This window comes from Lepus europaeus, chromosome 15, assembly GCF_033115175.1.
Source record: "Lepus europaeus isolate LE1 chromosome 15, mLepTim1.pri, whole genome shotgun sequence".
Taxonomy (NCBI): Eukaryota; Metazoa; Chordata; class Mammalia; order Lagomorpha; family Leporidae; genus Lepus; species Lepus europaeus.
The window spans coordinates 74,649,652-74,665,205 of NC_084841.1; the positions used below are offsets into that span (position 1 = coordinate 74,649,652).

Genomic DNA, 15,554 nt, shown 5'->3' on the forward strand with positions numbered 1-15,554 from the left:
AACCAACCCCGAGCACCAATCGCTCTCTTGCTCCACCCACGACTCCGCCTCCTAGTCCCGCCCACCTCGCCCGCGCGCCCGCGGAAAGGCTCCGGCGTGCGCGCACCCGCCCGCCTCGCGCTCTGTGGGGAAGGGGAGTGAGCCGAGGTGCTTACGTCGTGCGGGAGGCGGAGGCGACGGCGACCTCGGTGGCGGCGGCGGCTACGACGAAGACGGTTGCGCTCGCTCGCTCGTTTGGCGTCATGGCGGCTGCCGGGGGCCGATAAGCGGCGGGAGCGGGAGCGCGCGCGGCGGCGGCGGCGACGACTCGTTACTTTCCGCTGCGGCTGCCTTCGCCTTCGGTGCTTCCATAATGAATTGATTGTTGGATCCGCTCGGCGAGGATCGCGCGTTGGGTGCCGCGGGGCCGGGGCTTCCCCTTCCCCCTCTCCCTCCTCACGGACTCCGGCTCACCCCCAGCCGCCCGGAGCCCCAGGACTGAGCGGCGCAGACCGTGGGCCCCGGCGCGGCGGAGGCTGCCGACCGGAGCCGGCCCGTCCGCCGGTAAGCGAGGGGGCGGCCGGCGGGTCGGGATGTGGCGGGCGGAGGGCGGGGGCGGCGCGGTGCCCGGGCGGCGGCCCAGAGCAGCCGGGCGAAGGCCGGCGCGGCTCGGGGCAGGCCGGCGGCGGCCGCCGGGCCTGGCGCGCAGGGGGCGTGGGAGCCGCGGAGGCCCCTGGTCGCGGCGGCCGGGCGGCCTTGGCCCTGGCCCTGGGCGGCTTGGGGCGCGGGGCCGGGCGAGCTGCGAGCGCCGGGCCGGCGGCCGGTGCGCGCCGGTCCTGCGGCCGCCCGGGCTCCCCAGCACGTGGGGGAACCGGCGGGGAGGGGGAGGGGGACGGGGAGGGGGCGGCGGCTCGGGCGAGCCTGGGAGGGCGCGGGGCGGGTCTGCGGGAAGTTTGAGGCGGGAAGGGAGACGCCGGGACCGGGCTGGAGGTGCCCGCCGGGCCGGGCGGTGTGTGTGTGTGTGTGTGTGTGTTGGGGGTTGGGGGTGGGGTGGGGTGGTTGGAGTGGGTCAACGGGGAGGGTCGATTTCTAAACCCCCACGCCCCTGCAAAAACTCCACCGGAGCAAAGCAACTGGTAAAAGCCAGAGGCGAGGAGAGAGGTTTGAGGGACTTAGGGAGGAGTCATTGTTGAGCCGCCTTAGAGACGGGGGCAAGCCGAGTGCGCCGGGAGCTCCAGAACTTAGGGCCTGGAGAAGGGTCTGCGAGAAGAGGGCTCGCCTGGCGCAGGGGCGCCAGGGGGAAAAGGAAGTTAAGAGTGCACGCAGAAAGCCATTTTGAGGGACGAGAGGGAAAGCAGACGGGGAGAGGAGGCAACTTTCTCCTCATGAAGACTTCGGCGAAACAGCCCGTGCGTTGGGGCGTTTGTTTAGTTGCTGAAGACTTGAATAGCTCAGGCTCTTTGGCCGGGCTTGGCATTAATATTTAACATCGGGAATAAACGTCTGCGTGGAATGGTTACTTTTTAGATAGCCTGTGTCTTGCACGTTCTTTGGGAGAAGTAAAAATCAGTATCCGGATGCAGAGTTTGCCTCGGTTGAGCCGGCAACAGCCTGGTTCCCTCCTCCTCCTCCTTCCTGCCCCCCTCCTCTTTTTTTTTTTTTTTTTTTTTTTTGGTGGGCTGGAAATGCTCGTGGGAGTGAATTTTCTTAGCGGAGGTCGGAGGACAGCTCTGCTCTGGGCGGCTGGCTGGGTACTTTCTGGCTGGGGAAGGATCTGACGTCTCTTTCCCCCCGCGTCTTCCTCTCCCTCCCCTGCCAGAGATCTCCTTTGTTTATTCGTGGATGGCTTGTAGGTGACTCCAGTGTTGTGCCGAAATCTTGGAAGGTGGAAAGCCTGTGTCTTGGTTTTTTATTTTTGTCTCAGACCCTTTACTAAAAACATCACAGACACGCTGTAGATTCTGTGTTACCGTTTTGTTTTTTTTTTCATGGAGTCTACACAAGTCTCCACATATATATTTTAAAAATTTTACCTCTGCACTATCAGTTTACCTGTGAAGGTACACATTTATTTTGATCTATGCGTTTTTGCTGAGATTATATACTTTTTATTCTGTTCTTATACGACGAGCGTTTTCAAAACTTTCCTCACTGGAGTATATGAAGTTCTAGGTACTAGGAATTAGGATTTGATTAAAGAGAATCTTTTCCCCCTTACTTCATTTGTTTGGCTCACAGTTATCTAATGGGATTCTGGTGTTTTACACTTGGGATAGATATAGTGTATGTCCCACTGTACCACTTTGCTGTAGTAATCTGTATAAATATTGCAGTTGCACTTGGTCTGTAAAAGTTTTGTCACTCTAAATACATTTTACATTTTTTCTTGTCAATGTATTAGCAGTTGTATTCCGAGTTCTGGTGAGTAATTGGGAATGTAGTTAAGGAAAGGCTCCACCGCTTCCTTTACCACCTCTAGTCTTACTTTCCCTAGGCAGATTTGTGCAAATTCTAAATACAATTTATATATTCTTTGACAGGGAATTTTCTTACTTCGTTTATGTCTTTTCTTTAGGTGACTCAAAGAGAGTTCCGGGAAATCTGTGAATACTGAAGAAAATTCATCTTCGAATTTTTGATATTCAGAGGAGTCAGTATTTATATTCATCTTTTAAACTGGGAAGATTTATATTTTATTTTAAAACTTCTGGTTATTTACAATGAATGGACACAGCGATGAAGAAAGTGTTAGAAACAGTAGTGGAGAGTCCAGGTAAGTATTTTGTTGTCAGATGTTTGCTTTGAAAACTTGTTTGATTTTTTTTCTTAATTCATCCTCTTGGCTGTAGTAAAAATCTGTGCAGCTTTGTTGATGATATATATTTCAGTTATTGTTTTCATTCAGAAACACAGAGAAGAACTTAAAAATACTAAGTTTTGGTTTATGTACAGCTACTTGGGGGTTTATATCGGTTGAACTAATGATTGAAGCTGGGACAGGTCAAGACAGAGACATGAAAGCTGATTGGACTGTTAGTAAAATCTCTAAATAAAGGCAGTCAGAATTATTGGCACTTTGTCTTCTACACCAGGGTGTCCATGTGATAGCCACGAACCACATGTGGCTGCTTAAATTACAAAATACTCAAAATTCAGTGACTCAGTTACACTAGGCTCTGTAGTGGCTACTGTGTATTGTATTGGACAACACAGATGGAAAACATGTATCACCGCAGAAAGGTTTAGATAATACTGATCTGGATATTTGTAAAAAGTATTGTTGCAGTGCAGCCCTTTTAGTTTTGTTTTAATATTGGAGTTCTCTTTCGAGTTGGCACTTCTTGGTCCATATCTTTTCAAAGAAGATGTAGTTTTGTAGGAATCGGTATGTGACTTTATCTGTTACACACATAGATATCTTTGAAGTTTTTATTTTTTGAGAGTCGGAGAGAGGGAGAGGTATCTTCCATCTACTTGTTTACTTCTCAGATACCCACAAAACCAGTGGTTGAGGCAGGACCAAATCTAGGAGTTGGGAATGCAGTTTGGGTGTCCGTTGTGGGTAGCAGGAACCCAATTAAAAGCCTCCTCAGGGTCTGCATTAAGTAGGAAGCTGAAGACAGGAGCCAGAGTTGGGCCAGGCACTCTGATGGGGGATGTGAGCATCTCAACCAGTAGGCTGAGTCCCCAGTCCAGGAATTAACTTTATTAAATCATTGTTGTGTATGACAGACTGCTTCAATGCAAGATCTTTTTAAAATTCCTCAATAGCCACCACATTTTGAGTTATTTGCATATTAATAATAGAATCCATGGCGTTTATATACATACTTTTATGTGTGGAAATCCAAACATAGACATTGGCATCAGAATGCTTATTTGTCCCTGTTCTACTTATTAGCTGAATTAATTGAGGTATATTACTTTCTGAGGCTCTGATTTTAGCTCTTGTAAGTTGGGGGTTTTACTTGGTATCTTAAAATTTAGGATTAAGTGAACTAATGCAATCATACATGTTCTATAATAAGTACTCAGTATTTGCTTATAATCAGCATCATATTTTGTTAAGATAGAATACTGTATAACTAAAACATTGATTGCAGTGATGAAATGGGATGGACAAGAAGCAGCAAAGTTTTGATAGGATAGTTTAAGAAAAAAAATGCTATATAGAAGATTAAGCTATGGTATATGTATTTGCTCTGAGACTTGGAATCCTCTGTGCCAGGTAAACTTTGGTTTGCCAGCTTTCACAGGCACACTGATAACAAGAACATCACTGAGAATAAAATGAGGAACGTAAAGGAAAGCAGCATTATTTAGTTGAACAAGTAGATGTCTGAGTTGATACCATCACTGCATTAACCAGCTCTCCAGATTTTCTTGGCTGGAAAATGGGTTGAAGGGTTGAAGGGGGTTCATCCTACCAGTTAACAGTAAAGTTTCAGACAGCAGAGTTTGACGAGGATCGCCATGGTTGGGGTTAGTTTGGAAGACTTGAATTTCTGCTTTGGTTCGAATCTCTGGTAAAAGTCACGTCATCCACATCTGCTCAATAGCAGTGAAAGAGTTTACAGGCAGAAATATCTGGGGAAAACAGAGGAGCCAAAGTTATTTGAGTATGGTGATACTATGTGCTAGGATATTCTGACCAGCTAACTGTTCTAATCTTCTACATGTTTTGCTGCCATTTCTAAGTGGAGAAGTAGTAAGTACAACTTGACTGTATAGGTGCAAAACAAAACAAAACAAAACAAACATGAAATCAAATTCACCTAAAAGAATCTTCTACAATGCAGACTTATTTTAAAGGATTACAACATAGTTTGCTCATTAATTTGAATCTTTAAGTCTGTGCATGTTGTTTGTGATTCATAGAAGTGTGGTTATTTAGCCAGTTTTTGCAACTTTAGAGATAGACCTGCTCCTTTTCTGCCTTACTATTGTTATGCTATCCTTTTGCTCTGTTGTCTTTAACACTTAGTTCCCACTCCTCCAAAAGCTTTCCTCAGAAACTGTACAACATGGGGAGATTTGCTTGTTGAAAGACTGAGGAGGTGAGTTTTACAGAAAAAGATTTTCTTTTTTTGTTTTTTTAAAAGATTTATTTATTTGAAAGATTTACAGAGAGAGGTAGAGACAGAGAGAGGTCTTCCATCCACTGGTTTGCTCCCCAGATGGCTGCAATGCTGGACCTGTGCCGATTCGAAGCCAGGAGCTTCTTCTGGGTCTCCCACATGGGTGCAGGGGCCCAAGGAATTGGGCCATCTTCTACTAATATTGCAGGCCATAGCAGAGAGCTGGATCGGAATAGGAGTGGCCAGGTCTAGGACTGGTGCCCATAAGGGATGCTGGTGCTTTAGGCTTTTAACCTGTTGCGCCACTGCGTCGGCCCCATGATGAAGAGATTTTCTTACAGAATGCAGAAGTACCACATCTGTGAATATTAATAAAATGAGATGAAAAATATGCCCGGCGTTTAAAGTTGATATACATTGATATGTTTTTTAATTATTTGAAAGAGAGATCTTCCATCCACTGGTTCACTCACCAGATGGCCGTAACAGCCAGGGCTGGGCCAGACCGAAGCTAGGAGCTTCTTCCACATCTCCCAAATGGGCGACGGGGTCCAAACACTTGGCCGTCTTCTGCTTTTCTCAGGCCATTAGCAGGGATCTGAATCAGAAGTAAAGTGGCTGAGACTGGAACCAGTGTCCACGTGGGATGCCTGCATCAAAGACTGTGGTTTAACCCACTAACGCCACAACCCTGGCCTTTAAGAACATAACCTTTTTTTTAATTCATTATTTGAAAGGCAGAGGTACAGAGAGGGAAGGAGAGACAGAGATCTTCCATCCACTGGTTCACGCCCCAAATGTCTGTGATAGCCTGGGCAGGGTTAGGTGGAAGCAAGGAGCTAATGTTCTTAATATTTTCTTTAATAGATTTATTTGAAAAGCAGAGTTATGAGAGAGAGAGAGAGAGAGGTCTTCCATCTGCTGGTTTACTCCCCAAATGGTCAGAGCTGGGCCAATCCGAAGCCAGGAGCCTGGAGCTTCTTCCAGGTCTCCTACATGGTGCAGGGGCCCAAGCACTGGGGCCATCCTCTATGCTTTCCCAGGCCATAAGCAGGGAGCTGGATTGGAATTGGAGCAGCTGGGACTGGAACCGATGCCCATATGTGATGCCAGCACTATAGGCAGTGGCTTTATCTGCTATGGCAAGCATCGTCCATGAGTTTTAATAGTTTTTGTAAGTAAAATTTTTACTTAGTTTTATTAGCTAGAATTTTAAAATGTGTTTTGCTGCAAAATTTTCTTTAACTTTTGTGGAAGATTATGGGCATGAAATAGAATTAAACGATGCCATTTGGCATTTTGGGTAGGCACATTTAGCTTTCTTCCATTCTTTGTGAAGAGCTGTCTTGGCTGAAAGGAAGAATACACAGGAAAATGGGTCTCTGTGGAAATTCTGTAACTGACAGATTTGAAACTTATTTGCTAAGAAATGTGGGCCAGGATGCACCTGTACAACAGCTTCAACTCAACACAAAGTTTTATGTAACTGAAGTTAAGCTTTCTGAAGATAATACTGGAAGATTTCAAAACATCAGTTCCCAGCTGTGTGGATATGTGTTGTTATTTGCAGCCAAACGTTTCAAAGCCTAGTTAAAGTTTTTTTTTTTTTTTTTAAATTTTAAAATTATCTTAAGTAATTATTTACTCCAGAAATGGATTTTTTGGTAAGGATAAGTAATCCATCATCACATTATACTCATTTTTGGATAACTGTTACGGGCTTGCTTGCATGTAGATTAAATTTCCATAATATAAGTTTGTGTCCATATAAAAATTGATTTGAATCACCTTAGTTCCTAGTAATGCTCTTGAATAATTCTTACAGAGTAGGGGGAAATAGCGATGATGTGTTTCGATGGTCTTCTTCATTTAGAAATAGTGCACTGTTTGGAGAAATACTGCATTCATGTATACACATACCAGGAAGACTTCCTGTTACCAAAATTGGTTGGTTTTTTTAAATTAGATTTATTTATTTATCTGAAAGTGAGAGAAGGAGAGAGAGAGAGAGAGGTCTTCTTGGCTGCAACAGCTGGAGCTGCGCCGATCTGGAGCCAGGAGCTTCTTCCAGGTCTCCTACGTGGTGCAGGGCCCAAGGACTTGGGCTGTCTTCTGCTGCTTTCCCTGGCCACAGCAGAGAGCTGGATCGGAAGTGGAGCAGCCGTAACTTGAACCGGTACCCGTATGGGATGCCAGAACTGCAGGTGGTGGCTTTACTTGCTAAGCCACAGTGCTGGCCCCAGTACTGGCTTCTTGAATTCAGTATCTACTATGTCTTTCAGAGCTGAAGCATAAGGCACAAGAAGAGGGGCACTCTTCTCAATGCAAACAACTCCTGGTAGCTGAAAACTTTTCCCACTCAACTGTTGTTGCTTTCAGAAATACAATTGTGTGTCTCAGATGCTTGCTAAATTTAGATGATTGAGCATCTACTATGTGCTAGATAATCATGGGTTTCTATAATTTGAGTTTCTTCTCAAGCTTTTTTTTTTTTTTTTTTTTTTTTTAAATTTATTTATTTGAAAGGCAGAGTTAGAGAGCACATGTGCCAAGAGAGATCTCCATCTGCTGGTTCACTTCCTAGATGTCTGCAATGGCAAGGGCATGGTCTAGGCAAAAGCCAGGAGCCTCTTCTACGTCTCCTGTATTGGTGGCAGGGCCTCAAAAACCTGGGGCCATCTTCTGCTGCTTTCCCAGGTGTACTTGCAGGGAGCTGGATCTGAAGTGGAGCAGCGCCCATGTGGGATGCTTGTGTCACAGGGGGAGGCTTAACCCACTATGCTAACAACACCAGCTCTTTTGAGCTTTTAATCAAGAGATAGGCCTTTGCAAAAACAATGCAGTATCCAGTAGACATGGTAGATGCATAGAGATACAAAATCTATGCTAGTGTAATGTGGGAAAGAAGTTTGAACATAATGATGTCGTCGCCTTCCAACAAGTGCAATATTAGAATGAAGGATTTTTGTTTGAGGTTTTTTAAAAGTATCTTGGTAATATGGCTTTTATGATGGTGATACATTTTGTTAGGCCTAGGCAAAAACAGGGACTTTTATACTACAGGAAATGTTGTTAGTAGAAGACAATAAATGCTATGATCCAGATTTTATGTAAAGGCATGCAGCCAATGGAAAAAAGGTGACATTAGTTTAAAATTAAATTATCTCTAGTCTTTTTTTTTTTTTTTTTGACAGGCAGAGTGGACAGTGAGAGAGAGAGAGACAGAAAGGAAGGTCTTCCTTTTCCATTGGTTCACCCCCCAATGGCCACCGCGGCTGGCACGCTGTGGCCGGCGCACCACGCTGATCCAAAGCTAGGAGCCAGGTGCTTCTCCTGGTCTCCCATGTGGGTGCAGTGCCCAAGGACTTGGGCCATCCTCCACTGCACTCCCAGGCCACAGCAGAGAGCTGGAAAGGACAGGAGAGATGGGACAGAATCTGGCGCCTTGACCAGGACTAGAACCCCCGGGGTGCTGGCACCGCAGGCGGAGGATTAGCCTATTGAGCCGCAGCACCGGCCATTATCTCTAGTCTTAACAAGGATTTTTTTTGGTTTGTTTGCTTGAGGTAAACAGATTATTGTTATTTAATGGAACTCTTTTTTTTTTTTTTGACAGGCAGAGTGGACAGTGAGAGAGAGAGACAGAGAGAAAGGTCTTCCTTTTTTTGCCGTTGGTTCACCCTCCAATGGCCGCCGCGGTAGCGCGCTGCAGCCGGCGCACCGCGCTGATCCGATGGCAGGAGCCAGGTGCTTCTCCTGGTCTCCCATGGGGTGCAGGGCCCAAGAACTTGGGCCATCCTCCACTGTACTCCCTGGCCACAGCAGAGAGCTGGCCTGGAAGAGGGGCAACCGGGACAGGATCGGTGCCCCGACCGGGACTAGAACCCGGTGTGCCGGCGCCGCAAGGCGGAGGATTAGCCTAGTGAGCCGCGGCGCCGGCCTATTTAATGGAACTCTTACAATACTGTTTTCATTGTCCAAATTACGTTCATAGAAGGAAGACGTTTGATATGAAATAATTATAAGGATTACACTTAGCTGTGTATGGGGTACTAACAGTATAAGCAATTTTCTATTGCATTTCTAGCATCTTTTTTTTTTATGTTTTTTTTTTTTATTTTTTTTTAACAGGCAGAGTGGATAGTGAGAGAGAGAGACACACAGATGCATTTCTAGCATCTTTTATACTAAAGGATACACCTAGTATGCAGTGGCTTATTTTAGTGAATACTACATTATTTATTTCACTTTTTTTGCTCAAATGATTCACAGTAGATGGAGCTTGTTCCTATTTGCACCACATTCCCATGAGTATTTGCAAACTGCAGTGAATAATAGCAAATTACAAATAATTTTGTTTATATAGTGCTGGGAGTTTTACTTCTTGTGGCAGTCTTTGTTAAGGTAATTTAGAAATTATGATCTCTCTATGATTGAACTTTTTTTTTTTTTTTTTTTTTTTTTTTTTGTAATTGAAAGGCAGAGTTACAGAGAGAGAGCTCCCAACTACTGGTTCATTCCCAAAATGGTTGCAACGGCTAGTACTGAGCCAGACTGAAGCCAGGGGCTTCATCCTGGCCTCCCATGTAGGTGCAGGGCCCCAAGAACTTGGGCCATCTTCCACTACCTTCCCAGGCACATTAGCGGGGAGCTGGATTGGAAGTAGAAGAACCAGGAGTCGAACTTGTGCCCAAATGGGATGCCTGCTCTGCAGGCAGCAGCTACCTGCTGTGCCATAACACTGGGCCAAAGATTAAACTTCTGAATGTATGTGTTATTTATATTAGTTTAAGCTTTACTATAGATAGATTCAAATATAAACAAAAATATGGATAGTAGAAGATGAACTCATGTCATATATCCTTGGTGTATTTTATCATTTGGCAAATGTTTTTTTTTTTTTTTTTTTAATGTTTATCTCTTTGAAAGAGTTACGGTGTGTGTGTGGGGGGGGGTACACAGACATCTTCCATCCACTAGTTCATTCCCCAGATGGCTGCAATGGCCAAGATAGGGCCAAGCCGAAGCCAGGAGCCATGTGGTCTCCCACAAGGGTAGCAGAGGCCCAAACTCTTGGGCCACGCTCTGCTGCTTTTCCCCAGGCCATTACCAGGGAGCTAGATTGAAATGGAGCATCTGGGATGTGCACTGACGTCAGTATGGGATGCCAGTGTTGCAGATGACAGCTTTACCTGCCATGCCACAATGCTGGCCCTATGGCCAAACTATTTTAATCTGTTGACTCTACTACGTATTAGCTTTCCCACTTGATTATTTTGAAACATGTAATTCCTACATGTGTGTTAGTTTTTGGTATTATATGTAATGGGAAAATGTCATTAGCTTTTGTCTAGTTGTTGTAAAAGAATTAGTTTTTTTATTGTGTCATTGATACTGAAATATATATTTGTATTATGCAAACTTGTATTCTTCATTAGATCATTCCCTTAACCCGTACTAGAGAATATTTTGAATATACATCAGATTCAATATGACTGATCCAGTCATCTTTGAAGTTAGTTGTATTAAAAGTTGCCCTTCCAAGCATTTGTTGTAGCAGTTTTATTTTGATTTCTTCAGTTAGACACCTTATATGATTTAATTATATTTTACTTTATAATGCAGTTTTGTCTTGGGTTAGTAGTTAAGAATGTTCAAAGGAACTGATGTTTTTGCTAGGCAAGGCCTAAAAAATCAGTGATGCTGCTTTTTTTCAGAGTCATGCCGATGGGAAACTATTTTTCAGATTTTCTGAAACAGGTGTTCATCACAGTAGTTAAGACCCTACTTCTTCGGGTGCCTGTATCCTTTATCCAAGTGCCTTGGTTGGAGTCCAGGTTCCACTTCCAGTTCAAGCTTTCTGCTGATGTGCAGATCATGACTCAAGTGGTTGGGTCTCTGCCACCCAGGCGGGACACCTGGATTGAGTTCTAGGCTCTTGGCTTCATCCTGGCTCAGCCCAGACTGTTGCCATTATTTGCAGAGTGAACCAACAGATGGAAGTTTTTCTGAGTATGTCTGTCTCTGCCTTTCAAATAAAAGAAAAAATGAAAACAATTTACAGAACAGCAAAAGCTTAGGCCTTTCTGGGTCAGAACCTGCATTATAACGAGATCTCCAGGTGATCCATGTGTACATGGAAGTTTGAGAGGACTTGCACAAAAAAATTTTTTTTCTGAAACCTTTGGTTGTCACTAATACTATTTCATCAAATTTTTGTTTTATATATGTGTGTGTACATGTTGTATTATGATGCAATGTAGTTTCAGCCATGGCCCCAAATGTTTGAAAGATTGCTTTCCTTTGTCCACTAATTCATTTTTTTCTTGCCTTTAATGATAGCAATAACTTGTTATCTACTACATTTCACATTGTTTTCTGCAGACATGGTGAAATTGAGAATGGCATATAAAAATAAAAGTCCCAACTTAATTCTGGGATCTAGTTAGGAAGTATAGTGCATGTATGGAAATAGTTATAATGTTGAGAAAGAATTATTAGTAACATGAGAAAAATATTGTGGGACATGAGTTGGAACCATGAGCTGTTAGGAGGGAAATCTAGGGTGACTATGTGAAGGACAGATATTCTTAAAGAGTGGGAAGTTCTGTCAGTTGCTTTTTTTTTTTTAAAGATATTTATTTATTTGAGAGACAGAAAGGTCTTCCATCCACTGGTCAACTCCCCAAATGGCTGCAGTGGCTAGAGCTGAGCTCAGCCAAAGCCAGGAGCCAGGGACTTCATCTATGTCTCCCACGTGGGTGCAGGGACCCAAGGACTTCAGCCAGCCTCTGCTGCTTTCTCAGGCATATTAGCAGGAAGCTGGATCGGAAGTGGAAGAGATAGGACTTGAACCAGTGCCCATGTGGTGTGCTGATGTGGCACGCCTGGGCTTTAACCCGCTGCATCATAGCACCGGCCTCTGTCAGTTGCTTTGAAGAGGAAACATTGCCCAGGGAGGAGAAAAGTATGGGGAATGGAACGGATTCAGAGCCCTAAAATCACTCCAGAAAGCCTTGCCCTGATTTTATTTCCCCCACCTCCACTTCCTCAGTCAGGAATGGAAACATCGCTATCTTGCTGATAAAACAGTTTTCTTTTTTTTTGCCCCCATGACATTTTTTCTTCTGTAGAAAACCTTAATATTTACCAGTTGAGAAGATGAGAGAGTTCAAGTAAAAAAAAAAAAATTATATGTATATATATAAAGCTTGTTTTTCAAAGATATTTATTGTACAACAGTATATTGTACTCATGACAGAACCAGTTAAAACACAATATTGTTGCCCCTAAAACACAGTAGCTTAAGTAGTTATTTATTTTTCACTCCTTTGTAAGTGAGCTCTGCTCTTTGAGGTTATTCAGGTACCCTGGCAGGTTTGAGGAACAGGTTTGTTACTCTTTTAAAATTTTTTTAAAGATATATTTTATGTATTTGAAAGAGTGACAGAGAGAAAAATATCTTCTGGTTCACTCCCCTAGTGACCCCAATGGTCAGAGCTGGGTCAGGCTGAAGCCAGGAACTCCCAAGTGAGGCTACCACATTGGGTGGCAGGGGTCCAGGTACTTGGAGGACCATCTGCTACTGCCTTCCCAGGTGCATTCGCAAGGAGTTGAATTGGAATTGGAGCAACTGGAACTTAAACCAGTGCTCTGATGTGGGAGGCCAACATTGCATGAGGCAGCTTCACTTGCTGTGCCACAACGCGCCACCCACAGGTTTGCTATTTTTTTTTTTTTTAAAGATTTATTTGAAAATCAGAGTTAACACAGAGAATGAGAAAAAGAGAGATTGAGCTTCCATCTGCTGGTTCACTCCCAAAATGCCCACAATGGTCAAAGCTGGGCCAGGCCAAAGCCAGGAGTCAGGAACTTCCCCCAGATCTCTCTTGTAGGTGCAGGGGCCCAAGCTTCTTGGGCCATTTTCCTCTGCTTTCCCCAGCACGTTAGCAGGGAGCTGGACCAGAAATAGAGCATCCGAGTCTAACCAGTGAAGCTTGCTATTCTTGATGTATCCAGTGGTTGCCATTTTGAGCAGGCCGGAAAGAGGTGGAGAAGAGAATATAAGGCAAGAAACTTAATTTTAAGGCTGTGATCTGTCAATCACAGTATTTCTAGTCATATGTCATTGGCCAAATCCTGTTCACCTGGCTATGCCTAGCTGAAGCTGGAAGTCTTTAATTTTTATCTAAGTGTGCATGTGTCAGCCAAACTGCAGGGGACAGTTACCTAACACTAGATGACAAAGAAGTGGTGGGTGAGGAAGTACAAAGCCAGCAATTAAACAGTTTTCCTACCACAATTATTAAGGAATAAATAAAAATAGGATTGAAAGGCTTTAATTTGGATTGTGTCTTAGTCTATTTTCTGTTGGTGTAATAGAATATACCACAAACTGGGTAAATTTATAAGCAATTGGAATTTATTTGACCCTGATTCTGGAAGCTGGGAAAACTAGATTCAGAGAGCCACATCTAGTTAGGCCTTTCTTGGTGGGAGAGTGAGTGAGCACTTACAACCGAACCTCCTCTTACCATTTCAGGGTATGGAATCCTGGTACTCCAACGTGATATGCTAGGATAAAAGCTTGCCCATCTTTTACATGAAAGGGAACATACCATGAACGTTGTGATCATTGCATAACAGTAAATAAAATAGCCTATATAAGAATAATTCAATAAAATACTTAAAACTTTTTAAAAAATCATTTATTTGTGTAAGATTTATTCATTTATTTGAAAGACAGAGTTAAAGAGAGGGAAAGAGATCTTCCACCCATTAGTTCATTCCCCAGATGACCATAATGGCTGGGATTGGGCTAGACTGAAGCTAGGATCTGGGAGCTTTATCTGGGCCACATGAGTAGCAGGGGACCAAGTCTACCTTCCTAGACTGTTACCAAGGAGATGGATTGGAAGTGGAGCAGCTGGGACTTGAGCTGGTACCCATGTGGGAGACCTATGCCACAATGCCAGGCCCCCTTTATATTTTCTAATACTGAAAGTAAACACATTATAATAATAAACCTATGCTATGAGAGTAACCTAGGCCTCTACCAGGACCTCTTCCTAAATAATGTGAAAGGAAAGATTTCTACATTTATTTAAGAATTTTGATTTGTGCTGGCGCTGCGGCTCACTAGGCTAATCCTCCGCCTTGCAGCGCCAGCACACCGGGTTCTAGTCCCGTCAGGGCGCTGGATTCTGTCCCGGTTGCTCCCCTTCCAGTCTAGCTCTCTGCTGTGGCCCGGGAGTGCAGTGGACGATGGCCCAAGTGCTTGGGCCCTGCACCCCCTGGGAGACCAGGAGAAGCTCCTGCCTTCGGATCAGCATGCTGCGCCGGCCACATCACGGCGGCCATTGGGGGGTGAACCAACGGCAAAGGAAGACCTTTCTCTCTGTCTCTCTCTCTCTCTCTGTCCACTCTGCCTGTCAAAAAATAAAAAATAAAAATAAAAAAATAAAAAAATTAAAATTAAAAAAAGAATTTTGATTTGTTAACAAGCAATTTTGACTAGCTCTTAACCTAGGAAGACTAAGTAAAGTTTATATTATAATAAGAATGCAGATCTCCTAGAGTGCCTGTGATAGAAAAAAGATTAAGGTGTCACTTGGGATGCTCACATCTCATATCAGAGTGCCAAGTTGGAGTCCTGGATGCTTTGCTTTTCTTCCTGCTTCCTGCTAATGCATATCCTTGGAGCTTGCAGTTGATGGCTTAAGTATTTGAATCCCTCCCACCCACCTGGGAGACCCACTTGAGTTCCAGTCTTGGCTTTGACCTGGCCCAACCCTGGCTGTTGTATGCATTTGGGAGTGAACCTAAAGTTTGAAGCTTGCTCTCCCTCTCATTCACTTTTATTTTTTTATTTTTTTATTTTTTAGATTTATTTATCTGAAAATCAGAGCTACAGAGAGGCAGAGGGAGAGAGAGAGGGCTTCTATCTGCAGGTTCACTCCCCAGATGGCTTCAGCTGAGGAATTGGACTGATCAGAAACCAAGAGCCAGGAGCTTCTTCCAGGTCTCCCATGCAGGTGCAGGGGTTCAAGGACTTGGGATCTTCTACTGCTTTCCCAGGCCATAGCAGAGAGCTGGGTCGGAAGTGGAGCAGCTGGGATTTGAACCAGCGTCCATATGGGATGCCAGCACTGCAGGCAGTATTTTACCTGCTGTGCCACAGCACCAGCTCCTCATCCACTCTTTAACTGTGCCTTTCAAACAGGTAAGAATAAATATTTAAACAATGAATAAAGGGCTGGGGCTGGCATTGTGGCTTATCGAGCAGGTTAAGCCTCTGTCTGTAATGCTGTCATCCCAATTGGGTGCTGGTTCAAGTCCTGGCTGCTCCACTTCAATCCAGCTCCCTGCTGATGGCTTGGGAAAAGCAGCAGAAGATGGCCAGCCCCTGCACCCACGTGGGAGACTTGGATGAAGCTCTTGACTCTTGGCTTCCGCTTGGCCTATTCTCTGCTGTTGCAGCCATTTGGGGAGTGAACT

The 15,554-nt window shown here is 44.5% G+C and overlaps 1 protein-coding gene across 2 annotated transcripts in view; it reads left to right on the forward strand.

The window, feature by feature from the left end:
- The first annotated feature begins 206 nt into the window (after window positions 1-206).
- CHD1 (chromodomain helicase DNA binding protein 1) overlaps window positions 207-15,554 on the forward strand; it is a 71,139-nt gene continuing 55,791 nt past the window's right edge. The window contains exons 1-2 of one of the 2 annotated variants that reach the window (XM_062212361.1): window positions 207-543; window positions 2,555-2,752. In XM_062212361.1, the coding sequence (XP_062068345.1) occupies window positions 2,700-2,752 (53 nt within the window). In that variant the 5' untranslated portion in view covers window positions 207-543; window positions 2,555-2,699. The remainder of the gene's footprint in view (window positions 544-2,554; window positions 2,753-15,554) is intronic. The other variant, XM_062212362.1, reaches the window with a different exon arrangement.